The 27,459-nt window shown below is 41.2% G+C and overlaps 1 protein-coding gene across 1 annotated transcript; it reads left to right on the forward strand.

Moving 5' to 3' along the window:
- Positions 1 to 4,902: 4,902 nt before the first annotated feature.
- Positions 4,903 to 24,855, forward strand: LOC101465255 (uncharacterized). The gene is made up of 10 exons (XM_076881249.1): positions 4,903 to 4,973; positions 5,055 to 5,265; positions 6,153 to 6,426; positions 8,135 to 8,150; positions 8,360 to 13,644; positions 16,782 to 16,998; positions 22,253 to 22,485; positions 22,586 to 22,870; positions 22,944 to 23,050; positions 23,543 to 24,855. Exons 1-10 carry the CDS (start codon positions 4,905 to 4,907, stop codon positions 23,785 to 23,787), a joined length of 6,942 nt encoding a protein of 2,313 aa, XP_076737364.1. The 5' UTR covers positions 4,903 to 4,904; the 3' UTR covers positions 23,788 to 24,855.
- The last annotated feature ends 2,604 nt before the right edge of the window (positions 24,856 to 27,459 follow it).

The raw sequence follows: 27,459 nt of genomic DNA on the forward strand, positions 1-27,459 counted from the left end.
ACTGTGAAGATCATATGTGATGCTGCCAACATTATCACAAATGTGGAAGCCAACTGCTCAGCCTCTGTGAGTGGTGGTGGTGGAGGACCCCCACCTGTTTTTCGGGCCTCCGCTTTTTTTCTGTTGGCTATAACGGGTCACATTTGAGCATACAGAGCAAATATGTACTTGTAATGTGCTCATATAATTTCAATAAGTGCTTACAGAGGGGAAGTTAATGTAGCCTCTAACTGCAATTGATTTACATGGGACAAACAGACCAAGCACTATGGCTCATAATACAATTACACCTTACCTGTTTGGACTATATTTTTATATTTCATTTTTTACTTGCTGCCAGGAACGTTTGGGGCCTGTTGGGTTGCACCTGCGCTCACATCACATCACAAAATAAAATGTATAAAATACAAAATAAAATGAAATATAATGAAATAACGTGTTAAATGGGTGGAAATCCCTCGATCAATGTTTAAATTAACACTCACGCATTGACTCTGTCGGCTATGTTTTGCCATGCATGCTCCCTTTCTTTTGCAGCTGAGGCTGTGTTACTTTTTTTCCGCAAAATTTGCATGTTATCGCCCACCCCCGTGACATCACGCTCCAAAGCCCTATACTGCCATCAGAATTTCGGCCTCAAGCGCTGTAAAATACATTGACCGCGCCTTCTTTCCCTCCGTCTCCATGGTGACTCGCTTAATCTGTGCTCCACTAATCAGGGCTTTATGTATCCTCGTGCGCGCGCTTCACTTGGGGTTAAAGCAACTCCGCGTTGATTGAACTAATTGTTATCAGCCTTTCTGAAACCGAATATTCCGAGTTGGACAGTTCGGGGTTACTCAACCCTGAGTATCGTTTTTCACTCTGAGTTTTCTAAACCGGCTTCCTGAAATAGGGCCCAGCAGGTGAAAATGCAGCTCCATGAACACGCACAGCTGTGGATTCCAGCTGTGTTCGTAGTTCTGCAAACTTTGACCCCACAGAGTCGAGGTTTTCAGTTCAATCAGCTGCATTTCAGCGGCATTAACTCAGCCAGTTAATGCGAGATAAACCCAGCTGCTCATTAAAGCTTTCTGGTTTGATTAGTCTCGAGTCTTTGGATATTTCCGTGGTGCTGATGCTGTGCTGAGCGGACAGCTCCTGAAGCATTTGAAATGTCAGAATGTGGAAATTTCAACATCGCTTGACAAAACTGCCAGCTAACGGCGTCCCACTCACCGGTAGACTAAGTTATTTTTAGCTAATTACAAGTTGAATCTGTTAGTTGGGGTTGTTAGCTAAGATACCGTCATTAAAAAGTGGCACAACTAATGTGTGTATGTGAGCTAATTTGCGATGTGCACCACTCGCACGGCCATTTATTTTTTTTTAATGCACCTTCTCAGATTAATTCACTGTGTGTCGTGCCCAGAGCTGGACTGGGACAATACATCGACATTTTGACTAGAGACCGGCCCCCCAGGTATTAAAGCCATAAAGCCTTTGAATGAAAACAGACGCTGTTGTGACTGTGATGTACAGTCTTGTTGGTATATGTATGATTTCTATACATTTTACTTCAGATAAAAACTTTGGTTGTAAGATTCAGATAATTATTTATTAAAAGCGAGACATTTTAAATGAGAATAAGAAAGAAAAGTGTTTCTTTGTGCCGCCCTCTCCCTGTTAATGCCCTACCTGCCCCCCTGGCAAACGGATCCTGGTGTTATTTGTCTCTCAGAAACAGTTCAGAACTTCCCTTCAACTCATCCATGTCACCTAAAAGGTAAACCTGTTTCTCCATCACCTGTTCAGCTCTGATGATTCAGTAAGGACATCTCCTGGTTTCATCTTCATGTTTCCCTCTCACCAGATATCCAAACCAACATCATGACCAGCAGCTTTACAGCTGTGGCTCCAGCAAACATCAGCTGATACTAGAAATTAATATTAAATAAATTCTAACAACAGCTGATCAAGCTTAAACGTGCTGCTGTTGTTTCCGCTGGTTTCCTCTTTCTGGCACAAAGTGGGCGATAAATAAACAAGAGAGCCGATCAGCTGATCACTGATCAGTTTCATGATTGAAGTAGCAACAGGCGACCCTTCAGCATTTCTGGTGCAGAATCATCTCTCAATTAAATCCTTTAAATCTCAATACTTTGTATTGTCTCTTACTAGCATGCCCCTGTTACTTAAATAACAGGGGCATGGGATGGGTCACTAAAGAAAACTTAACTATTAAACAGTTTTGTTTTTAAAAGTATAACAGTTCACATACCACATACAAGCTCAGCAATACCACATACAGCACATCAGTATAGGAGGGAGCAGGTAAAGGCAGGATCTGAGATTTATAAAGTAAAACAAGAAATTCATTACTTAATTTCAATAAGCAAATTATTGATTGAACTACAACTAAATAAAATACTACTCAGAAGAAAAGCAAGAGATTGACACTGCCATGTGCTAACTTTCTATAGAAGCAATTATCACCAGGTCTGTCGACCTCCATTGTCTGTCCACTCATATGTCGTGAATAATTTTATTTAAAAAATTAAGTGTGTGATTTAACAAACTGTAATTTATAACTATGTTGATATGTATAACTCCACTAGGAAACATGCTGTATTTACAGACCATTTTTACATAATACAGATTACTGATAGAGCAGAATAATGGTGTCACAGTGGCTTTCACCCTTGACTTTTTGGATTTTAAATGTCACTTTATGCTATCCTATTCAATATTCGTGACTCTCGGATTACAGTAAAGGAATCCCAAGAAAGCAAATGAAAAAATAACCCCATTAACCCCTGTAGCTAATCCCTTAATAAAACAAAAAACAAAAATGCTTCTTACACATTCCACAAAACAATCATGTTAACATGTAAGCAGTTAATATAGTTGTTTGCAATAGCCTGAGATAAACAGGCACACTAAATTTCATCCATTGTAATATTATTTTTCATCTTTAGCTCAGGTTTGCTCTGAGGGGCATACTTCACCTGTTACCAAAAACCTTGCACACGATGTATACCTATACACACCACCTGTGTAGTGGTCTCACGGTTCCCGTGTTACGATGGCAGGGTTTGGCAGGATGAAAGCACACATATCTTATCCAGGACCCAGTAAAACTAATGTAGAACAAGCGCATGCAAACGATATAACATGTCTTGTAAGACAAACGCAAAATATAACCATGCTCAACATGTAGATACTACACAACATAGTCAAAGAAAAAAGTGGTCTTACCTCTCAAAGAAACAGCAGCTTGGCGCCAAAAACAACATTTTCAAGTTAAATTTGAAGTCTTGTGCATGAGCAGGCCCAAGCCGTGAAACCTTCTTGTTCTTCGCGGTTTTATTACAACTGTTTTTGCATTACTGCCACCTTGTGGATATACGAAGTATATCGATCCTAATTGACTTAACTTAAATGTTATGCCCTCAAGTAACACATTAGTATTATGTACAAACAATAATAGACACAATTACGTAGACTTGCTTAGAAAAGCATATGTCAACTTAACAAAAACATATATTTTAAGTATAATGGAAATAAATAATTAATATACACTGAACAATCCAACTCATTCATTTTTTTGAGTGTACTTGAGTACAATTTTTGGATACTCGACCCACCTCTGGGTATTTCTCCAGCTTCTCGTGTTCCTTCTTCCAATGTTCCTGTCTTTGGTAACCTCTATATCTGTCACTTCTGTTTGTCTACCACCACTATGTCCGGTTGGTTAGCCACCACCATTTTGTCCGTCTGTATCTGGAAGTCCCACAGGATCTTAGCTCGGTCATTCGCCACCACTCTTGGGGGCGTCTCCCATTTTGACCTCTTCTCTCCTCCCCTTCTCCCGGGGTTACTGGCGTAGTAGCATTCCAACAACGCCCTGTTTTCGTCTCTTTCCCACTGCTGCCTTCTTGTTCCAGTGGCCCACTTCTCATCAGGGTGTCCTGGTTCCTCAACACCTGACGCGGACCTTATTGATCTGGGCAACATCCGAGCCGGCATGCCTTCATATTTCTCTGTCTCACTCATGTCTGCAGTAGGCTTGCTTAGTATGGGGGGTCTAGCCTTAGGACCCTTACTGGATACAGACGCCCCAGGTGGGAATCCCGCACCAAAGGCATGTAGTCTTTCAAATTTTGCATGGTTGGATCTTAACAAGGTTCCAAGTAGAGCTTCAACAAGCAACAAGAAGTGGGAGTGAGACGAAAATATTTTTGAGTATGCAATTTGTTGAAAACAGCACTTAAACTGAAACAGGCTGAAAAGTTTAGGACCACGTGCCTTTAAAGGCCAAATCTGTGCAAAAATGTGGATTCATTGTCCTTTTCTGTCAGGTAGTCACACTGTCATGACGTTCTGATGGCAAAAGCAAAAAACCCTTTCTTTTTGAACTTGGTTGTGTGTTAAACTGCATAAGCAGGTTCTCTCACAGCATGCCATCGCTGCTGAGGTGGATGCAGTAAGACAGTCATTTGGAGTTTCTTAAATGAGCTCTTAAATGGTTATGGAACAAAAAAGTATATACATATACGGACACACACGTGTCCAGATGAACAGAATCAACCTTTTGGGATTTACTTACCTGGATGATCAAGACAATCTCACTGCATATTAAGGATCCAAGTATCCATTTAAGGCCCACCACTGCAGTTACACAACTGTAAGTGTCTGCATTCAGAACGAATGCCGTGTATTCTGTAAAAGTACAGCCCTGATAGTAACTGTCAGTCTGCCAGTACTGTTGGGTTGTTCCAAACATCCACACTCTGGACACAAACCTGATTAGGGACATTCATGTGGTCACAGCTTTTCTCTCAGCACCCAGTCATCTCCACAATGACAGTAAACCTTCTGACCTTCTCTAAATTCTCTTTCATTTGTCTTATAGAGCTTGAACCATGGGGAACTACTATACGATACATAATGAGACTCCCTACACATTTAACTACTGTAGCGAGGGGGAAGAGGTAAGTCTACAAATCCAAATTATAAGTTTCACCCTTGTGTGTGGTCATTCATCCTGGTCCCTCCCCCTCTCTTTCCTTCAGGGTGTAGTGCGTGGCAACAGCACAGGAAAGTACCTGTATGCATTACCACCATTTTGGGGCCTTTCCTTTAGATACGGAGATCATTCAGGAAGTGACCTCACTGGTGCAGGTGGTGGCGCTTCGTACACCATAAGAGAGAGCAAAGACCACAAAGAATTTGAACTGGTCAACCACATGTCTGGTAGTGTTGTTGACCGTTGTCCTAACTTTGGTAAGTATCAGTCAGTGGTGTGTACTGCTTAATAAGACCAGAGTTCACACACCGGAAAGAAATCAGAAGGTTAACAAAAGCCTAGAGTGACTGACTACGTCACTCTGGATGCTGTAGCTCCTGTGAACAACAGAGCCTCAAATCAGAAGTATTTGGCTCCGTGGTATAATTCTCAAAAACTTACCTTAAAGCAGATGACTCATAAGCTGGAGAGGAAATGGTGTGTCACAAATTTAGAAGATCATCATTTAGTCTGGAGAAATAGTTTGCTGCTACATTTCCTCTTCACAGTCACCCACCCGCCTGATTTCCCTGCTGCTCAGGAGGACCTGGTGTGGGACAGCTAATCAGGCTAAGCTACTTTGGCCCACACCTGCTACAGACTCCTGGCCAGTTTTAGGCTTACTTTCAGTGGTTTGTTCTGCAAACCTATGAACAAGCTATATTTATTACTACTTTATACTTTATGTTTATTATTATTTATAAGTACTATTATCCCCAAAATAGGCCACGCAATGACTAAACACTTGACACACTGAGCAGGAAAGTACCAGTGAAGAAAGCACAGAAACACAGGCCACGCTGCTAATGACACAATAAGTGAACACTGAGTAAAATTTGCAGCTGATTGAAGAGGAAGTGTGCCCTGATAAATCATACATAGGTTACAGGATGAAATAAGTTGCTAAGTAAGAGTTTGAAATGAACTGGGCTGCACAGATGTTGCTGCACAAACCACCAGTGTGTACCAGGAACAGGAAGTGACACAGTATTCCAGTGAGAGCCAATACCAAACTCTTTGCAGTGTAACATGATTTAATGTCAGGAGCTTTTAACAAATTAAAAACAAATTTAATTACTCTGAGCATGCATTAATTTCTCTACAGGCAGAATTGATGAAGAGAAACGCCAACAAGCGGAGCGACGCAGGAAAGAAGACGAGAAAAGGCGTCAGGCAGAGCTTGAGCGACAGAGGAAGATCCAAGAGCAGATGGAGAATGAAACATTAAGAAAAAAGCTCTCTGAAGCACACAACAGGCTTCAGGAGGACGAAAACCTCAAAACCAGGCAGCACCGTCAGCAACACTCTCAAGTTCTACACCAGCTCTTGGACGATAAAGCACATCACATAAAGAGAGATGAGGTAGGGTCCGGCCTTAGGTAATAACAGCTACGGGCATCTGGGAAAGGATAGCAAAGAGGCTCTGGGTCCTTTTAAATGTCTAACATTTAAGTCATCGCAACCCTGACTATGTCCCAGCCCTATACTCTGGAAGATGACAAATTTCTCTTTTTTGGAAAAAAAACTGTAAACAGTTCAGAATTAGTATAATATTATATTAGTATAACATTAATAATTAGTATAATATTATATTAGTATAACATTAATAATTAGTATAATATTATATTAGTATAACATTAATAATTAGTATAATATTATATTAGTATAACCTTAATAATTAGTATAATATTATATTAGTATAACCTTAATAATTAGTATAATATTATATTAGTATAACATTAATAATTAGTATAATATTATATTAGTATAACATTAATAATTAGTATAATATTTATTATATTAGTATAACATTAATAATTAGTATAATATTATATTAGTATAACCTTAATAATTAGTATAATATTATATTAGTATAACATTAATAATTAGTATAATATTATATTAATATAACATTAATAATTAGTATAATATTATATTAGTATAACCTTAATAATTAGTATAATATTATATTAGTATAACATTAATAATTAGTATAATATTATATTAGTATAACATTAATAATTAGTATAATATTATATTAGTATAACATTAATAATTAGTATAATATTATATTAGTATAACATTAATAATTAGTATAATATTATATTAATATAACATTAATAATTAGTATAATATTATATTAGTATAACCTTAATAATTAGTATAATATTATATTAGTATAACATTAATAATTAGTATAATATTATATTAGTATAACATTAATAATTAGTATAATATTATATTAGTATAACATTAATAATTAGTATAATATTATATTAGTATAACATTAATAATTAGTATAATATTATATTAGTATAACATTAATAATTAGTATAATATTTTGTTACTGTTAAGGTTCAAATATTGAGGAAGGAGAGTACAAACAACCATGGGTCCAGAAGAGCTTGGTCAAACAATTGATTTTAATGAAATACACGCGTGGGAAGACCAGTCTGTACGCAGACAGCCCTTGATCTTCGACTAATCAAAACATAAACAGATATTTTATACCATCAGGGTTTGAATTTAATGACGCCCCCTCATGCGTCATCAGATACAATATATGCATACGTCAATTCAAAACCACAATGACTTTTAACACAGTTTAAAAAGGAACATTGTCTCTATCTTCATGGCAGATGTTTCCTGTCAACCTTTTGACTACCGCTTCTCCAAACCCGCAGTTACAAGTAAACATGACTAACCTCTCACCTATAAATGCGTCTATCTACTGTGTGTGTGTGTGTGTGTGTGTGTGTGTGTATGTGTCGTCCTTAAATGCTCTCTCATCTCACCCGTTGCACTTCTGACTTTTCACCAGAACAGAGGCTCATCCTTACATGTAATCCTCAGAATAACCTGCACTTAGACTCTGCTTTCGGTTTCAGTTCTGCAAAAGGCACACTCTGCAAACCTGCAATTTCCTGTCAGCCTGTGACTTAGTCTTTCTGAAAGACACACACACTGTTTAAACATCTGAATACAATATCAATGCTGTAGATTATATTATTAGTGCAATGGTAATGATGATGATTATTAACAATAGCAGCAACATAATTTCCCTGATCTCCACACTCCCTCTCCTAGGTCTCCTTTTAACCAGGCAGATTAAAAAATAAATTGCTACTCCTGAAGGTCCTCATAGCAGAACATCCATCACAGTTCTGAACAGATGTTTGTTGTCCTTACTGCCAGATGCATTCATAATAATTCAAACATTATGGTCAGGTGAGGATTACATCATTTGACCCTGCATACAGTTTTCTGCTGCTGGTACTATTACGCTTGTGTCTTTGTTCCTCTTTAATACAGGTCGCTGATGTTAATGAGAACTTTGAAAAACTTCTATCAAAGTATGACATCAGAGAGGATGAAGATTTACAGATCCAGCTGGAAGACAGGATGAAGGCTCTCCAAAATACGCTGACATTACAATATTTTAATGAGTACCCCCACTTCTTCCGCACTTTATTATTGTCGGCTTTGGATCAGACTACTGGATATGTGCTGCTGTCTCTGACTGAGAGGTTCAACATCCTGGAGGCAGTGCTGAAGGTGACCTTAGAGGGTGACCCTGATTTTGAAGATCTCCTCCAAAATGGACAAGACAAGAAGACAGAGTTCCTCCTCAGTTTGCAGGAACAGCTACATGCTGACAACCCAACACTGGCCCAACAGGTGTTAGCAAATGTTCTGGATCTGTCCTCAAAGCTACCCCTATCAGGTAGGGAGATCGTCAGTCAAATAGTCTTCAACAACCTCTGGGCACCAAAAGACATCAAGCGTTTCCTTGGAAAGACATTAAGCATGGATCAGAAAACAGTCACAAAAATCCTCCACAAAGCGTGCACGTACGGGCTGAGCTGTGACGACGCTCTCTCTGCCCTGAATGAAGACGATCCTGCAGAGTACATCCAACATTGTGTGGACAAAGCTGAGCGAGACAAAGATGCTTGCACACTTTTGGCTGAAATGGAAAACAAAAACTTTCCAGAGTGTGTCCCGTCACTCCTGCGAGAAGTCCTGACATATATTGAAGAAGAGCTACCCAAATATGGAAGTGTGGCCATCAACAGGGAGATGATTGAAGACTGTAAAAAGATAATAACTGCTCTCGATTTTAACAATCCTAAGATTGATGCTCTGAAGAAAGTCCTGATCATCGTATCCAGAGCTGTAAAGGAATGCACCGCCTTTACCACTCAAAGCGGTGAACATGTTCAGGGCTACTTCCCAAGACCCAGTCAGCTGGCATCACTGCTGCTGCTTCTGCTGCCACAGTCTGGGGATAAGAAAGGTTGTCTGTTGGAAATCAGCACTGGAGAGGGCAAAACTTGTATTTTAGCCATGTTTGCTACAATACAGGCCACCCGAGGCATAAAGGTGGACATTGTGACAAGCTCTCCTTTGTTAGCAAGTCGTGATCAGGATAAGTGGAGAAAATTATATGATGTGTTTGGTATTACATCATCCACGGTCCCTCCGACACAAATCGATAGCTGCTCTTTTAAAGATCATGACAAGCTGCTTGAGGATGCATACAGCCAGCAGGTCATTTATGGCACTGTTGGTACATTTGCAGCAGATACACTGAGGCAAGAGTTTGAGAAGAAGACTACCCGAGGTCCGAGGAGGTTTGAGTGTGTGGTAGTAGATGAGGTGGACTACATGACGTTGGACAGCGGTGTCCAGGTCACGTTCCTGTCACACCAAGCCGGCAGCCTAAGGCACATGGAGCAAGTCCTGGCAAGCATCTGGGCCATGATGTCATCCTGCAAGCCAATAGAAATGTTTGAAACTGGGGAGATCAGGTGGGGAACCAGGATCCAGCACTTCCACAAGGCTGTAATGCAAGCAGTGGTTGGCCCAGAATCAGAAGATGTTTGCCCAGAATCAGAAGATGTTTCAGCTGCTGACATACTTATTCTTGGTGCCCAGCTGGGGTTTTATCCACAGGAGGATGTGGATGAATTAAATAAAGCAGATGGTCAGACACAAACAGAGACTGACAGCTTTAAGGATGCCAGGTGGAAAGCTACTGAGAAAATCATGGCCAACATTGGACCAGAAGAACAGTGTGAGCTACTGAGACAAGTTCAGACAAAAATAGAAAACGGTGTATCTGTAAATTGTTACTCACTAATGAACAACAAAGCCAAACTTTACAGCAAGGACAGCTCTCATGGAGACCTTCATGTCAGCCTACTTCTCCTGGAGAATGGCTGTACCTGTGAAATCATGTCCGAGGAATCCCTCATCCAAGGAGCTGTGGACAAATTAAAATCAAAAATTAAATATTCTGATGAGTGTTCAGTGAAGTCATTGGATGAGTGTAAGGGATTTATTGTGATCCCCTCTTTTTTGAAAACATACATTGAGAATCAGTTACCAGTTTTTGCCGAGAACGCCTTAAAAGCCATCAGAATGACTCAGGGAAGAGAGTACATGATTGAGAAAGCACCGGAAGCTGACGCAGGTGGTTTCAGTGATGCTGACAGTCATCAGTATGATGCCATAATTCCTGTGGACTTTGAGGCCAGTGGGGTGTTGGAGAAAAACAAGCGATGGGGTGACGGCCTACAACAGTTTCTGGAGATGAAGCATCAGCTGGCCATTTCACAGCTGTCCAATGTAACAAATTACATGTCCAATGTCCATTTCTTTAAACGGTACCTCAATGGAAAAGGCATTTTTGGTGTTTCTGGGACATTAGGGGGGCAAGCTGAGAAAGTATTTCTAGAACGGCATTACCAAACAGCAAGCTATGTCATTCCAGCTCACCGCTGTAAAAAGCTTGTTGAGTTGCCAGCAGTTCAGGTGAGTGGAGGCAACATGCAGTGGATCCAGATGATCTGTGAAACTGCACAGAGAGCTGCAGACAGAGGCCAAGTTGTTCTTATCATTTGTGAAGATGTTAAAACTGCAGATGAGCTGAAGACAAACATGCATGTTCCAGAAAGGCAAGTCAATGAGATCACCATGTACACAATCAGCGAGAAGCACAACATCGAGAAGCAGAACTTTAGCCGGGGAAACATTATCATTGCTACAAACCTCGGCGGCCGAGGGACAGACATACACGTTCAGCAGGACGTAAACGAGAGTGGAGGCCTCTTTGTGCTCCTCACATACTTTCCTAGAAGTCACCGTGTGGAGCGACAGGTCTTTGGACGCACCGCCCGAAAAGGAAACCCAGGGATGGTCCAGATGGTTCTCAACCAGGGCCATCTTGCACCAGCCTACCAAGGCCATTCCATCGAAACCATGAGACAGCTCAGAGAGGAGTATGAGCTCAGACATTTAGACAGCATGGAGAAACATGAACTCTGTGAAATTGACATGAAGGAAACTCTGTTCTCCAGTTTCTGTCAGTTTCTCTGTGACTTTGACAAGAATTACACGGTGGAAGAAAGGAGTGACCTGTCCAAGATGAAGCTGAAGGATGTTCCTGAATATTTTAAGATCCATCAGAACAAGTTCGACTATCAGACTGCACTTGATGCTTTGAAAGAATCGTGGGCTTTGTGGCTCATCCTTCATGAAAAGGACATCAGCAGACATGACGATATCAGCCAGCTGAGAGAAGACCTCACCAAACACTTGAAGAAGACTGGTGACTTCCTCCTGCAGGGGACGAGCTATAATTTCTATGATTACATCAAACAGGCAGCAAGCAGAACTGACCTGCACTGCATGAACAAAACCAAATGTGACTTTGGAGCAAAGACTTACTGGCAGAGAGCTGCAGAGTGCGATCATTTCTACAGTGCTGTGGCGCTTTATAATCAAGCTTACATCACACTCAACCTCAGAAAAGGAGACTACATTGCTGAGGCAAAGGAATTATTGGAGGAAGCACAGTCTGCAGTGGATGTCTATCTCTCAGAATCAACAAATACGATGATGTTTTGTAATCTTTCAGTGATGAGTGCCTTTGTTCCACACCACACAAACAGCAACCTCCAGATCCAAATGCAAGCCAGGATGAATATCTTCAAATCTTGGAAAGGATACATTAAAAGTGCCCTGACAACTCTGACACAGCTCGATGGCATCAAAGCTGATGCAGAAGTAGAGGATTCCAGTGTGTACCATCTTTCCAAAGATAAAGATTTAATCACCACCAATGAGCTGATGATGCTCTATGAGAATGGCCTTAGCACAGTCTTTGAGGTTAAAAAGAAGCCCAAGTTCTGCTATGATGCCCTTGCTTGTTTTGTTCTTGGTGCCCTTCAAGTTGCAGCAGGTGTTCTTGTTTGTGCTCTGTCATGTGGTGGTGCCAGCCAGTTTGGACTTGGACTGATCTGTGAGGGAGTATCTGACATGATTCAAGGGATCAAAGGAATGATACAAGGAGGCTTTGACTGGGCTGAATGGGCAATCTCCAAGGCCATCAGCATCGGGCTGTCTCTGATCTCTGGTGGATTCAGCCGACTAAAGAAAGCTGCAAGTGCAGTGCGTAGTGGCACAAAAGGTCTGATCGCAGGAGCAAAGACTAGTGCCTACACAGTAAAACAGTGTTTTCTGAAGGCAGGGAAGTATGCAGTTCAGGAACTGGGGAAGCAAGGATGCGTCAGTGCTCTGAGTTATACTGCTGAGAAGGCATTTAATGCTTTTTTCCAAAACGTTCTGAGGAAAGTCTTTGAGGAAAAGGTGCTTTCACTCATAAAAGCCAACCATGACCTGGATGAAGTTGTCACAAGCTTCATTTGCTCAGGAATACCAAAGAATATCCTGGAGAATGGGTCCAGTGAATTCAGAATTCACAAAGAGTGTGAGAAAGAAATGCTTCAGTCAGTGGATCTGATAACAAGAAAAGTGATTCCTGACCTGATGATGAATTGTACCATGGCTCTTAAGGCTCTTGATGGCCTTTCAGCAGTCTGTGGTGCTGTAACACAACACATTAAGAGCAAAAAAGGGTCCAATCTAATAGAAAATATTCTAATGGGTTTGGAAGCAGCTAAATATGCCACAGCCTTTGTACAAATATGGAATTCGGTACCAACAGAGAAAATCATTAACAACACCTTTGTTCCTAAGCTCTTGCAAAGCATGGGAAAACTACCTCAAGAAAGCAATGACCAGGATGAAAGGCACAGTTTATCAGATGTAAAACGCTTTAAAGATAAACTCATCAACATGATTGCAGAAAGTGTTTCAAACTCTTATGTTGAGGCCTGTTCCAGGCATATGACCTCCATCATGAGCAAAATGTGCATAAGTCAAATAAACCATGCTGTTGGTGGTGCTGTTAGCAACATACTTGGCAGGGCTGACACCCAAAGTTTCTTTAACAGCCAGGAGTATAAGTACAACATGAAAAGGGTCATCCAGCGTCCACATGAGTCCCTGTCAGAGTCTGACAAGAAAGACTTGGAGTGCTACATTGAGGACATTTCTGATGTTAACCGCCCTGCTACAGCTTTGGACATCCACGTCCTCACCCAGAGTGATGCTCTGGAAGGCAAAGGAATCAAACTGGTTATGGTGGACAAAGATGGAAAGAAGCTCTCAGAAGACTATTATCCTGGGAAGGAGGACTCAGCAGGCGATATAGTCCTCCAACTGAAGAAGGAGCCAGAAAATCCAACACAGTGAGTGAAGCATACATATTTGATATTATTGCGCCTCTCATTTAAATAAGTCAAAATAATATTTTTTTTAATTGACCAACTCATATTGGCCAGAAAGTTAATTTTGACCTGTTTTGCAAGGGTAACCCTCCCCATCCCAATTTCCAGACTTTGGTTTTGATACTGTCGGGTTCTTCTTCGCTGAGGGAAGTTCAGGAGACAGTCTAGCAGTTCACTCTCTTTTATTATCAGGCAGTTAAAATTGGGCTTGCACAGCTGTGGACAGTGTCAGGCAGTCTGTACATGGAGAAGTGAAGTACAATTCATAATTCAAAGTATATATTAGACACATGGAAACAGGGAATAATTGTGATTGCCTATTGATGGGGAGATGTCGTGGTTGAGGCTCAGCACTCCCTGATTTGTTCCTCATGGCAGCGGTCACTAACCTCCAGTCAGGGATCTTGTCCTGTGTGAGAAAACTCCCTACCTCCCAGATAGGGATGTTTTATTTCCATGCTCCATTCCTTAAAGGAACACTATTAAGTGTTTATTTCTTGTTCACTGGAACGCCCTGTTATCATACAAGCAGCCCTTCCTGTCTGTTCTGTGAGCACGTAGCTACACTCAGCTCTGTTTGTGCCTCTTAGTTAACCTGTCACACCGTGGGGTTAGTGCTCGTATCCTTCTAATGAGGAGTGTATCAACCCTATTATGATCACACACTGCAATCAATGTCAAAAAGAAACTTTATCTAAAAACGTAATAATTATTCTCCTGTCTGATCATCAGGGGACAAACAAACTAACAAACTGTTTTCCCCAAACTTGTGTAGTTGTTTAGTCTGAGGGCAAATCAGAAACCCACTGAACAGCTAGAACTGACACCAGTCATGGTGAATAATAACACAGAGCTGGCATCCTGACATCCTGTGGTCCCACTATAATGACTTGTCCTGTGTTGGTTTACTGGCTGTGAACTGGGAAGGACTCAGTTATTTTCCTGTACCCCCCCAGTTTTTATTTTTTCTGGCATTCTCGTGTCACTTCCTGTTCCTAACACAGTGCACAGTAGTGTTTTGTTAACATGTGTGACTTGTTTAATTATATACCTTCAGATAAAGACTTATTTCAAACTGTAATCTTCATGTGGTTTATCCAAAGCACGCTTTCTGCTGAGTCGCCCACACTAAAGACCCAATGATTTTCTTTAGCGTAGCTATTAGCTTAGCTTGTAGCAGAGTCATTAGTTCCTTCTCAAATGTTTAGTTTCTCCTCTGTTTAGCACAGATACTGGAAAAGAAATGTGCAGGCAATGCTAGCTTAGCTACCATTAGCTCTTCCTCAGCAGATAGTTCTGAGCAACAAGAAAGAAGGCTGGTGATGGTGAGGAGGACGTGTAGCTCTAAACAGAACACCCCGGTACACCACCTGTTGATCTCTCACGTAGTTTTCTCATAGTTTTTTTCTCTAGGGACTCCAGCAGCCATAGTCAACTGTCAGAGGCGAAGGCAGGCGACACTGAAGGAACCCTGAAATTGCTGGGAAAGGAAAAATTTAGATTTAGTAAAATTATAATTCCAGTCTGCAATAATGACACCTGGTTACATTAATCGGATGTCACTTCAGTTAATATTGAAATGGTGTGTAACAATCCTCATTTAGCCTGGAGAAATAGTTTGCTGCTTTATAAGAAAGCCCTCTGCAAAGCCAGAACATCTTACTATTCATCACTGATTGAAGAAAATAAGAACAACCCCAGGTTTCTCTTCAGCTCTGTAGCCAGGCTGACAAACAGTCAGAGCTCTGTTGAGCCAACCATCCCTTTAACGTTAACTAGTAATGACTTCATGAACTTCTTCACAAATAACATTTTTATCATTAGAGGAAAAATTACCAGTAATCATCCCACAGATGTAATATTATCTACAGCTACTCTTAGTACCATTGATGTTAAGTTAGACTCTTTTTCTCTAATTGATCTTTCTGAGTTAACTTCAATAATTACTTCCTCCAAACCATCAACGTGTCTTTTAGACCCCATTCCTACAAAACTGCTCAAAGAAGTCCTGCCATTAATTAATTCTTCGATCTTAAATATGATCAACCTATCTCTAATAATCAGCTATGTACCACAGGCCTTCAAGCTGGCTGTAGTTAAACCTTTACTCAAAAAGCATCTCTAGACCCAGCAGTCTTAGCTAATTATAGGCCAATCTCCAACCTTCCTTTATATCAAACATCCTTGAAAGAGTAGTTGTCAAACAGCTAACAGATCATCTGCAGAGGTTTATTTGAAGAGTTTCAGTCAGGTTTCAGAGCTCATCACAGCACAGAAACAGCTTTAGTGAAGGTTACAAATGATCTTCTTATGGCCTCTGACAGTGGACTCATCTCTGTGCTTGTCCTGCTAGACCTCAGTGCAGCGTTCGATACTGTCGACCATAATATCCTATTAGAGCGATTAGAACATGCTGTAGGTATTACAGGTACTGTGCTGCAGTGGTTTGTATCATATCTATCTAATAGACTCCAGTTTGTGCATGTAAATGGAGAGTCCTCTTCACACACTGAGGTTAATTATGGAGTTCCACAGGGTTCAGTGCTAGGACCAATTCTGTTTACATTATATTACATTATAAGACATAGCATACATTTGGATTCAGGAGACAGACACTATCTCTACTTTCAAGATTAGGCTTAAAACTTTCCTTTTTGCTAAAGCATATAGTTAGGGCTGGACCAGGTGACCCTGAATCCTCCCTTAGTTTTACTGCAATAGGTGTAGACTGCTGGCGGATTCCCATGATGCACTGGGTGTTGTGGTTTGGTGATATATAAAACAAAATTGAATTGACTTCCTTTACTGTTATAGTTTAATCTGATTATATACATTATTTCCAACATTCGTTTTCCTTATGCTTCTTCATCAATATTATTCCAACAGCTTCACTGGTGGACACAACTTACATGACAGATTTTATGTACAACAACATTATTATTGGTCCCAATCAAAACTCTTAAATAAATTTTAAAGTAATAAACAAGTGTTATGGAATACTTATATTTACAGGGAGATTTGTTAGTCTCACCTTTTCCCTTTTTTGTCCAGAGTGACTGATTTGTTGTTTTTTTGGTTTATTCATGTATTTTTTACAGGGGGAGGGGGTTCTTCTCAAAGATAACTAAACGGATTCGTGGTGAACAGAGCCCGTGCACTGGTCATTTTGAAATCCTGAGACCAGATGGAACCGCGATCCCAGTAAATTCAGAAGATCAGAACTGCCTCTACCACGCTGTTGCCCAGGCCACCTGTAAAAATCCAGGTGACGTAGGAAAAGAGGCACGGATCCTTCGGGAGCAGGTCAGAAACAATGTAAGTCTTACTGTTATTATTAATATGGTCTCTGTGTTCTCTTTCTTTTCAAATTAATGAGACAACATTTACATGAATTATTACTCAAAAGACTAATCAATAAAGAAACTTAGGAAAAAATGAATCTTAATCCTGTTCCAGAAAGCCGATAGTTTCCAGTTAAAGGAACTTCAGCCTGCCTTAACTGTGCGTGAGATGGCTTTAAAAAGTCATTGTCATTGGAGCTGTGATACAGGGATCCACACGTTCTTCTACTCCTGATTCTGGGGACCAGTTACAGGGACAGGACAGGGGTCAGGGGTCAACAGGTAGGGCTAACAAGGGACGTTTCTCCGAGACCCTGGTGCTACATGTGACATATGACAAACAAACACAGGACTACAGAAAGTGTAATGTGCAAAAATTGCAAAACAAGACAAGCCAGTGAAACTCCAGACAGAACAGGACAATACAGACACAAGACATGGAAATGTGGAAATGTGTGTGTGTGTGTGTGTCAGTCCAGTACTGAGTGTTCAGGAGTCCTCTACAACGTGGTCAGATAAGCCAAAATTGAGCCCTTTGGTATTAGTGATGTTTTATTTCATGTACTAGCGGCTCTAAAAGCCAATTCTTTGTAGCGAACAATAAGAGACGACGCTTTAGCCCTCCTAAGAATCCATGAAGACAGGGGCAGGACTTTATTTTTATGGGCACACCATTCTGTGGAACAAGGGAGGGGGACAGATATTCCGAAGTGTTGGGATTTATTTTTATCTGTAAGGCTGATACCTCATAATTAGCACCACGTAAGTGTTTTGTAGAGAAGTTTTGGAAGTAGACTGTTACTGTGATACCAACAGACACAAGACTGAGACCCTTCACAGGAACATGGTCTCGGCCTTAAATCAGGAAATGCACTCTACAGGCCTGATGGAAGACAAGAGGTAGTTGTCATGGTAATAATAATAATAATAATAATACATTTTATTTAAGGTCACCTTACAAAAGACAAAAAATAAAAAAATAAAAGGGGCAATAGTTATTAAAATACATAAAATAAGTAAAAATTGCAAAACAAAGCTTGACAACAGATAAAATCAGCACTAAAGCGAATAAGCCAGTTTGAATAGATGTGTTTTGAACTGTAAATATGGAAGAGAGTCTATATTTCTTATGGCTGGAGGAAGAGAGTTCCAGAGCCGAAGAGCAGAGCGACTGAAGGCTCTGTTCCTATAGTGGTAAGACGAGCAGAAGGAACAACAGGATGAATGGCAGATGAGAATCTGAGAGGGGAGGAAACAGTGGTTATATGGAGCAGATCACACAGATAGGAAGGAGCAGATTTAAGGACACACTTGTACCTGAGAAATAAGATTTTAAAGTTAAGCTTGGGTTCTACGGGCAACCAGTGAAGCTGCTGAAGAACTGGGGTAATATGAGCTCTTGACGGAGTGCGGGGTATGACCCGAGCTGCAGAGTTTTGAAGAAGTTGGAGTTTATGGAGGGACTTTTTGGGGAGACCAAATAAGAGGGAACTGCAGTAATCAGTCTGGAAAGTAATAAGACTATGGACAAGGATGGCAGCAGCATGGGGAGGAAGGAAGGGGCGGAGTCGGTTAATATTACGTAAGTGGAAGTAAGCAGACCGGGTTATGTAATTAACGTCAGACTGGAATGAGAGCGTATTATCAAGTATGACACCCAAACTCTTTACCTGAGGGGAGGGAAGGGTGGGAGAACTTTCAATGTTAATGGAGAAACTGTGAGATTTGGTTAAGATAGAGGCTGTGCCAACGAGTAAAACCTCAGTTTTATTACTGTTTAGTTTGAGAAAACTGGAGGAGAACCAGGATCTAATCTCGATAAGACAGTTTGAGAGAGAGAGAGAGAGGTAGGTGGGAGGGATGAATATGTCAATATGTCTTAAACATATCATACGTCAAAGAACCTTTTTATTTTGTGCATGGTTCTTTAGCTTGGCCCTGAAAATCTTAGAAATATGGTATCTAACCAGATTCTTACTCTGGATGGCATTACCTTGGCCTCCAGTAACACTGTGAGGAACCTTGGAGTCATTTTTGACCAGAACATGTCCTTCAATGCACATATTAAACAAATATGTAAGACTGCTTTCTTCCATTTGTGCAACATCTCTAAAGTTAGAAATATCTTGTCTCAGAGTGACGCTGAAAAACTAGTTCATGCATTTATTACTTCCAGGCTGGACGACTGTAATTCATTATTATCAGGAAGTCCTAAAAACTCCCTGAAAAGCCTTCAGCTGATCCAAAATGCTGCAGCAAGAGTCCTGACAGGGACTAGAAAGAGAGAGCAGATTTCTCCTGTTTTGGCTTCCTGTTAAATCCAGAATTCAAAATCCTGCTCCTCACATACAAGGTCTTAAATAATCAGGCCCCATCTTATCTTAATGACCTTGTAGTACCATATCACCCTATTAGAGCACTTCGCTCTCGCTCTGCAGGCCTACTTGTTGTTCCTAGAGTATTTAAAAGTACAGGGTGGGCCAATTGTATGGATACACCGTAATAAAATGGGGATGGCTGGTGATATTAAAGTCTTGTTTGTGGCACATTAGTATATGTGAGGGGGCAAACTCCTCAAGATGGGTGGTGACCATGGTGGCCATTTAGAAGTCGGCCATCTTGGATACAACTTTTGTTTTTTCAATAGCACGAGGGTCATGTGACACATCACACTTATTGGTAATGTCACAAGAAAAATAATGGTGTGCTTGGTTTCAACGTAACTTTATTCTTTCATGAGTTATTTACAAGTTTCTGACCACTTATAAAATGTGTTCAATGTGCTGCCCATTGTGTTGGATTGTCAATGCAACCCTCTTCTCCCACTCTGCACACACTGATAGCAACACCGCAGGAGAAATCAGAATCAGAATCAGAATCAGAATACTTTATTGATCCCTGGGGGAAATTATTTTTTGTTACAGTGCTCCATTTTAAACCAACATTAAGACAAGACAGACAATACGCTAACTAAGAATAGTACAATATATACATATATATACATACATACATACATAAGTCACTTATAAATAAATATTTGGAAAAGAAACATGTGTAGTTGTAGCAGCAAACAGTGTGTTAAGTGGATGCGTTGTACAGGGAGATGGCCACAGGCAGGAATGATTTCCTGTGTCGTTCAGTGGTGCTTTTCGGTAATCTCAGTCTCTCACTGAACGAGCTCCTGTGACTGACCAACATGTCATGGAGTGGGTGGGAGGTGTTATCCAACATTGTCTTTATCTTGGACAGCATCCGCCTCTCCGACACCACCTTGAGGGAGTCCAGCTCCATCCCCACAACATTGCTGGCCTTACGGATCAGTTTATTAAGTCTGTTGGCATCTGCGACCCTCAGCCTGCTCCCCCAGCATGCAACAGCATAGAGGATCGCACTGGCCACAACAGACTCATAAATGCCAGCACAGGCATCCAGTATCCGTAGTTTCAGGTGCTGCACATCTCGTATCTTCACACCATAGACAATTGCCTTCAGATGACCCCAAAGATAAAAGTCTAAGGGGGTCAGATCGGGAGACCTTGGGGGCCATTCAACTGGCCCACAACGACCAATCCCCTTTCCAGGAAACTGTTCATCTAGGAATCCTGTCCTGGAGTCCTGTTCCAATTTTTGTTTTGCCCATTCTGCAAATTCTGTGCTGATCTGGGTCATCCTCGTTGAGATGCTGCAGTAGCTGGAGTTTGTAAGGGTGCCATTTGTGAGTAGCTAATATCCGCCGAAGGGATGTTCGACTAATGCCACTCTCCAGTGACATGCGCGAGTGCTACGCTGTGGGCTCTTGCTGAATGAAGCTAGGACAGCCTCTGATGTTTCTTCATTAGTGACAGTTTTCTTGCGTCCACATTTTGACAAATCCAACACTGAACCAGTTTCACGAAACTTAGCAAGCAGTTTGCTGACTGTAGCATGGGAGATGGGTGGTCTCGTAGGGTGTCTTGCATTGAAACCTGCTGCAATGACCCAGTTACTGCGTTCACCAGATATCAACACAATTTCGATCCGCTCCTCACGTGTTAATCTCTTCGACGTGTCAATGGCTGTGAACAAAGAGAAACTTGTAAATAACTCATGAAAGAATAAAGTTACGTTGAAACCAAGCACACCATTGTTTTTCTTGTGACATTACCAATAAGTTTGATGTGTCATATGGCCCTCTTCCTATTGAAAAAACAAAAGTTGTATCCAAGATGGCCGACTTCTAAATGGCCACCATGGTCACCACCCATCTTGAGGAGTTTGCCCCCTCACATATACTAATGTGCCACAAACAGGACTTTAATATCACCAACCATTCCCGTGTTATTACGGTGTATCCATATAAATGGCCCACCCTGTAGAATGGGAGGGAGAGCCTTCAGTTTTCAGGCCCCTCTTCTGTGGAACCAGCTTCCAGTTTGGATTCAGGAGACAGACACTATCTCTACTTTCAAGATTAGGCTTCAAACTTTCCTTTTTGCTAAAGCATATAGTTAGGGCTGGACCAGGTGACCCTGAATCCTCCCTTAGTTATGCTGCAATAGACGTAGGCTGCCGGGGGATTCCCATGATGCACTGAGTTTTTCCTTTCCAGTCACCTTTCTCACTCACTATGTATTAACAGACCTCTCTGCACTGATTCATGCTCATAGGGGGTCATATGATTGTTGGGTTTTTCTCTGTATGTATTATTGTAGGGTCTACTGTACAATATAAAGCGCCTTGAGGCGACTGCTGTTGTGATTTGGCGCTATATAAATAAAATTGAATTGCGTGAAAAAGTCGCTGGGAGTACAAGCTCAGGAGCAGATTTAACAGACTCCTTAGTAACTTGCTTGGCTGTTGTACAAACCAGAGGTGGTGCACAATGATCTGGTTTAGTTCATTCAAATGGGAAAACACTAAGGCCAGTCTCACTCTTTATGGCTGGCTAGTGCAACACTAAGTCACTGATTGCATATGCAAGTAAACACAAGGTTTTTTCTCAGAAATTGCAAACTGGGAAACACAAAACTCTAATTTGTCTTGAGCCGTCTTGGACTCATCAAACACGATCTCTGTGGCCGCCTCTACAGGCTTAGCCCACCCTGACTTGGCCTCTGGAGGCCTGTGCGATTATGGACCCAATCAACGTTTTACCTTTTTACAGAAGGTGTAGCCTTTGTGTTATTCATAGTCTGCACAGGAGATGTTGGAAGGTAATTCATCTTATGTCATGTTTTATCTGCACTCAGCTTCAGCAAAACCTACCCAAATACGCAGGAGCTCTGAAGCTGCAGAAAGGATATGAAGAAACCTGTAATTCTCCTGGAAGATATTACATATGTGGAGGAGATCGAAAGGCACGAAAAAAAGCCGTAGACGATTTCAACAGCATCTTGGGCGACATGAGCAAGGAAGGTTTGAGTCCAGAGGAATTACGAGATATCGAAGAACAACATCTGGGTTTGGTTGGAGCGCACGCTGAGTAAGTATTTAATGTGTGACCACAACGACCAGCAGATCGAACTTCACATTTATTGGTAACACACATTAAATCGTATTCTGAATGTGTTTCTTGCCAACAGTGTGTACAGAATCCGGAGGCAAACCTCAAAACAAAGAGAATGTGGTGAAAACAGGTTGGCGGTGGAAGCCGACCACGTCCCACCTAAATGTGTCTTTCAGAATGCCCTTAAAAGGTTGCAGGACCCTGAGAACGTAAAGTTAAGAGAGGACCTGAAAAACAAAAGCCCCAACGTCTTTGCCCTGTTGGATAAAAACGGAGACCGCGGGCTGTGCAGAGAGGTTCTGAAGCCGCACCACGAGGCAGGCCTGACCTGGCGCAACAGAAAAGAGTCTCGTATAATCAGGTGAGAACAAATCTGTTCGTCGTGGAGCTAAACTCAGAGTTTTCTTTGGATAGCTAACGTGCTTCTGTTCCAGCGAGAAGCTTGAGGAGATTCTTATTTCTGGAGACGGGGAAAAACTGGTGAAGATGTCGCTGCTGGCAGCCAATCCAGTCACATCCAATTCTCTCAGAGAGGATGCAGGTACGCTACAAACAAGCCTGTAGAGATAGAAGTACTATGTGCTGTTACATACCAGGTTACTGATGAGACAATGAGCAAAGATGTTCGTCACCATAGAAACAACGCAAAGAAAGATCTGTGTGTAAAAATGAACTCGCGTTTTTCATGAAATGATGAAACACTGCAGTCAAAGTCTTTCAGCAGTTTAATGCACAGAGTCACAGAGTGCTGGTTACATTGGTTTCACAGCCACTCACAGGATCACACACAGGTTATTAATTATTAGTGCAGGAACACGTGAAGCACCATGTAGAAGGATCACTTAACCAGGAATCAGTAACACAAGCTAATCAACAAATACACAAACCTCACTGTACGAGCACACGGACTCACACTGTGTTAATGAGTGTCCTCGCCTCAGTGGTCACAGTAACAGATATAGTGCGATGCGTCACCGTTTCCTGTTCAGTGAGTAAACCCCGCCTCTCTCTGCTCGCTGTGTGAACTCTGCAGGAATCCCCTCGCTGAACATCTCAAATATGTCCAGAGACGCAACGCAGCTCTACCACAATGTTGGAGACAAGCTGCTGGTGGAAGGTTACTACAAGAAAGGAGTCCTGAATGAGGAGGAGAAGAACAGCATCATGGACTGGCTGAAGGGCGGAAACCTGTACTCAAAGAACACGTCAGAGTACCAAGAGATGTGCCGCGAGCTGAGAGCCAAGATACAGAAAGACAACAACAACAGTGGAAAATAACAACAGAGTGTGTGTGTTTACCTGAACGTATCAGACATCCAAACTGAGAAAGCTCAGTTTTATTTGATGTTTTTATCATTTATATATTTTGTTATCCTCTCTGACCCTTTCATCATCATTCTCTTTTCCTCTTTTTGAGAAAAGAAAGAAGGAAAAGAGTTTCTCTGAAAGATTTTAATCCGAGGATGAAAAGCAGCTCAAAGAAAGTGATTTGTAATCACAGGAGTTGTTATGTGTTCTCTGTGTAACACCTGTCACAGGTACCTGTGAGCGGGCCCTGGGCCTCTGCTTACAGCACAACATAGGAATCATGATATGACTTGTGTAATTAAACCACAACACAAGAGGTTCATTTAAACGCAGCAGGCTAACCTCACTGATTCCAGATCAGAAAACTGTGTGTGTGTGTGTGTGTGTGTGTGTGTGTGTGTGTGTGTGTGTGTGTGTGTGTGTGTGTGTGTGTGTGTGTGTGTGTGTGTGTGTGTGTAGAATAGAATAGCCTTTATTGTCATTGTACAGAGTACAATGAAATTGGAGTGCCACTCCCTTGGTGCAAGTTTCAATAATAAATATAAATGTAAAATATAAAAAGTACAAAAAAAACAATCGTAAGTACTCAAACAATAGTAAGTACAATATATACAGGATAGCAGCATTAATATAATGACTGTGTGTGTGTGTGTGTGTGTGAGGTTACACTTGTATTTATTTATTTATTTATTTAGGACAGTGCATGTTAATGAACATAAATGTAAAAAAATAAATTACATGAATGTAAACATACCAGATTATAGCCAAAGGCTAATTTCCATCTGTTGTCCTTAAACATAAAAAAATAGACATAATAATTCATAAAAATTCATCATTCATTCATAATAAAAACTCCATCACCAAACTTACACATACACACCGTTCTGTTCCCAAATAAAACATTAAAACTATACAACTCATACATGATCACACACTTGATTTGTCCACAACCAGTTTGGGGTCAGAGGTCACACTGGTGATCACCTTGCTAAGTTAACCGATTTTTTGCTCCCACCATAAAAAAAATGAAGGAATAAAGTTGTGTGTAAAGCTCTGTGTTATTAATGATTTATACACACACACACACACACACACACACACACACACACACACACACACACACACACCTTACTGTTAACTGCCGTCTTGCAGACTTTCAGACTCACTTTGTCAAAGTCAATTTTTTTTATTTAGCACATTTAAAACAACAACTGCTGACTAAGGTGCTGCACAATTAAGATAATTAATAGAAATAAAAACATAGGGAGATATGATAAGAGTTAAGAAAAAGAATCATAAAATTAGATAATTTGAGTAAGAAATAAGACAAATAAAAGTAACAGAAACTCATTCTGACTTAAAAGGCAAGGAATAAAAGTGGATTCTCAGACTTGTTATGAAAGTGTCCAATGTTGGGAGTTCCTGATGTGAAGGGGCGGTCCCAGCAAAGGCCTGTTCTCCTCTGTGCTTTAATCTGGACCTCGGGACAGCTTTGGTCCACAGACCTCAGCGATCTTGCAGGAGTGTCCAATTTAAAAGATCACAAATGTATGAGGGTGCTAACCCGTGCAACGCCTTCAAAACAAATAATAAAATCTTAAAATTAATTCTAAAACTAACTGGCAGCCACTGTAATGATGCCAGTGTGGGAGATATGTGTTCTCGTTTGAGTGTGCCAGTTAGTAACCGTGCTGCAGCATTTTGGACCAGCTGACGGCTAACTGATGACAGACTAACACCAGAGTAAAGACTATCACAGTAGTCGAGGCAGATGAAATGAAGGCACTGATATCTCTCTCAGAGCCTCTAAAAACAGAGAAATGGCTTCACTTTAGCAAGTAGCTGAAGATGAAAGAAACTGGACTTGATTACAGCATTAATCTGTTTATCAAACGTTAGATTGGAGTCAACAATCACTCCTAGGATCCTCGCAAAGGGTTTTTTATAAATTTCTAAAGGGCCAAAGTCGCAGTGGTCACAGGGACCAAACACAATCACCTCTGTTTTCTGTTTGTTTAGGTTAAGGACGTTTAAAGCCATCCATGGCTTAACATCATCCGAACAATTTAGCAAAACCTTCAGAGGACTCACAGATTTACGTTTCAGGGGCAGGTAAATCTGTAAGTCGTCTGCATAACAATGAGATTCCATGTTTTTTTAAAAATTGAATCCATAGGGAGCATGTAAATAGAAAAGAGAACTGGACCAAGAATGGACCCCTGGGAGACCCCACAGACAGGGAGGCTTTTGAGGATGATGCATCCCCCAATCTAACAGAAAAACTTTGGTTGGACAGGTAAGATTTACTCCAGTGCAGTCCCTTTGATTCCGACACAGCGCTCAAGCCGAGAGATAAGAATCCCATGATCTACGGTATCAAAGGCAGCACTGCGGTCTAATAGTATGAAAATGGCTGAATCTCCCAAGTCAGTAAAAGTTAAAAGGTCATTAGAAATTTTTAAAAGAGCAGTTTCAGTGCTGTTGTGCATTTTCAAACCAGACTGAAATACTTCACTAACGCCATTTTTATCTAGAAAAGTCTGGAGCTGAAGAAGGACAACTTTCTCAAGGACTTTAGAAAAAAAGGCAATTTAGAAACTGGTCTGGATTTGGATTAAACTGCTGGATCCAGGTTATGTTTTTTAAGATTTAAGAAGTCATTAGGCAGCTGTGTACTTAAGCAGCAACTGGGAATGTTAAAATCCCCTACAATTAAAAGAATGTCATACCATTTTTTTTTAACTGTAGGGGATTGTTCATTTAATTGTTCATGGCATAATTCCTGCCAGGAATTCAAAGGACTCTTGGATAAAATTCTTACTGTATTTCGGTGGCGGGGTACAGCTGGATTTCAAACAACTGCAGTTCAAAGCTAGCATAAGCATCAGCTGTTAGCTGCTGACAGTTGAAACTGTGTTAATAAACAGTGGCTAAGCCTCCACCCCGGCTGGTAGTCCGAGGCGAGTCGAGATTGTTACAGTCTGGAGGGACAAACCGCCCTGTTTCCCTTGCACTTCTGTGGCATTTCTTCCTGTAAGGGATGGCAGGGCGAATCACGGAGGAGGAACAGTGGTACAGTCTCTAACACAGGTGGAATGCGAAAATCCTCACATCCTGGGGCCAGTCGGGATTGCTCTTCAACAGTGGCTCTGATATTTAGTAGCGATTGGAGGTCATAAACCAGAAGAGCAGAGACATTTTTGAAGAAAAAAGACGTTAACAAATTTAGCAAGAACAAAACAGCTGAAGACAAGACGCACACACAGGAACCATTTTGGAAATGTTAATAGTGTTACTGTTTGTGCGTTAAGGCTCTACACCCCGGGGCTGCCTCGCTTTGGTTTGTTTTCTCTGTGTTATTTCTGCTGTAAATGTGCACACACACACCTGTACACACACACACACACACACACACACACACACAGCTACACACACACACACACACACACACACCTACACACACACACACACCTACACACACCTACACACACACACACCTACACACACACAGCTACACACACACACACACACACACACACACACACACAACTACACACACACACACACACACACACACACACACACAGCTACACACACACACACACACACACACACACAGCTACACACACACACACACACACA

This window comes from Maylandia zebra, unplaced genomic scaffold (genome assembly GCF_041146795.1).
Source record: "Maylandia zebra isolate NMK-2024a unplaced genomic scaffold, Mzebra_GT3a scaffold06, whole genome shotgun sequence".
Lineage (NCBI taxonomy): Eukaryota > Metazoa > Chordata > Actinopteri > Cichliformes > Cichlidae > Maylandia > Maylandia zebra.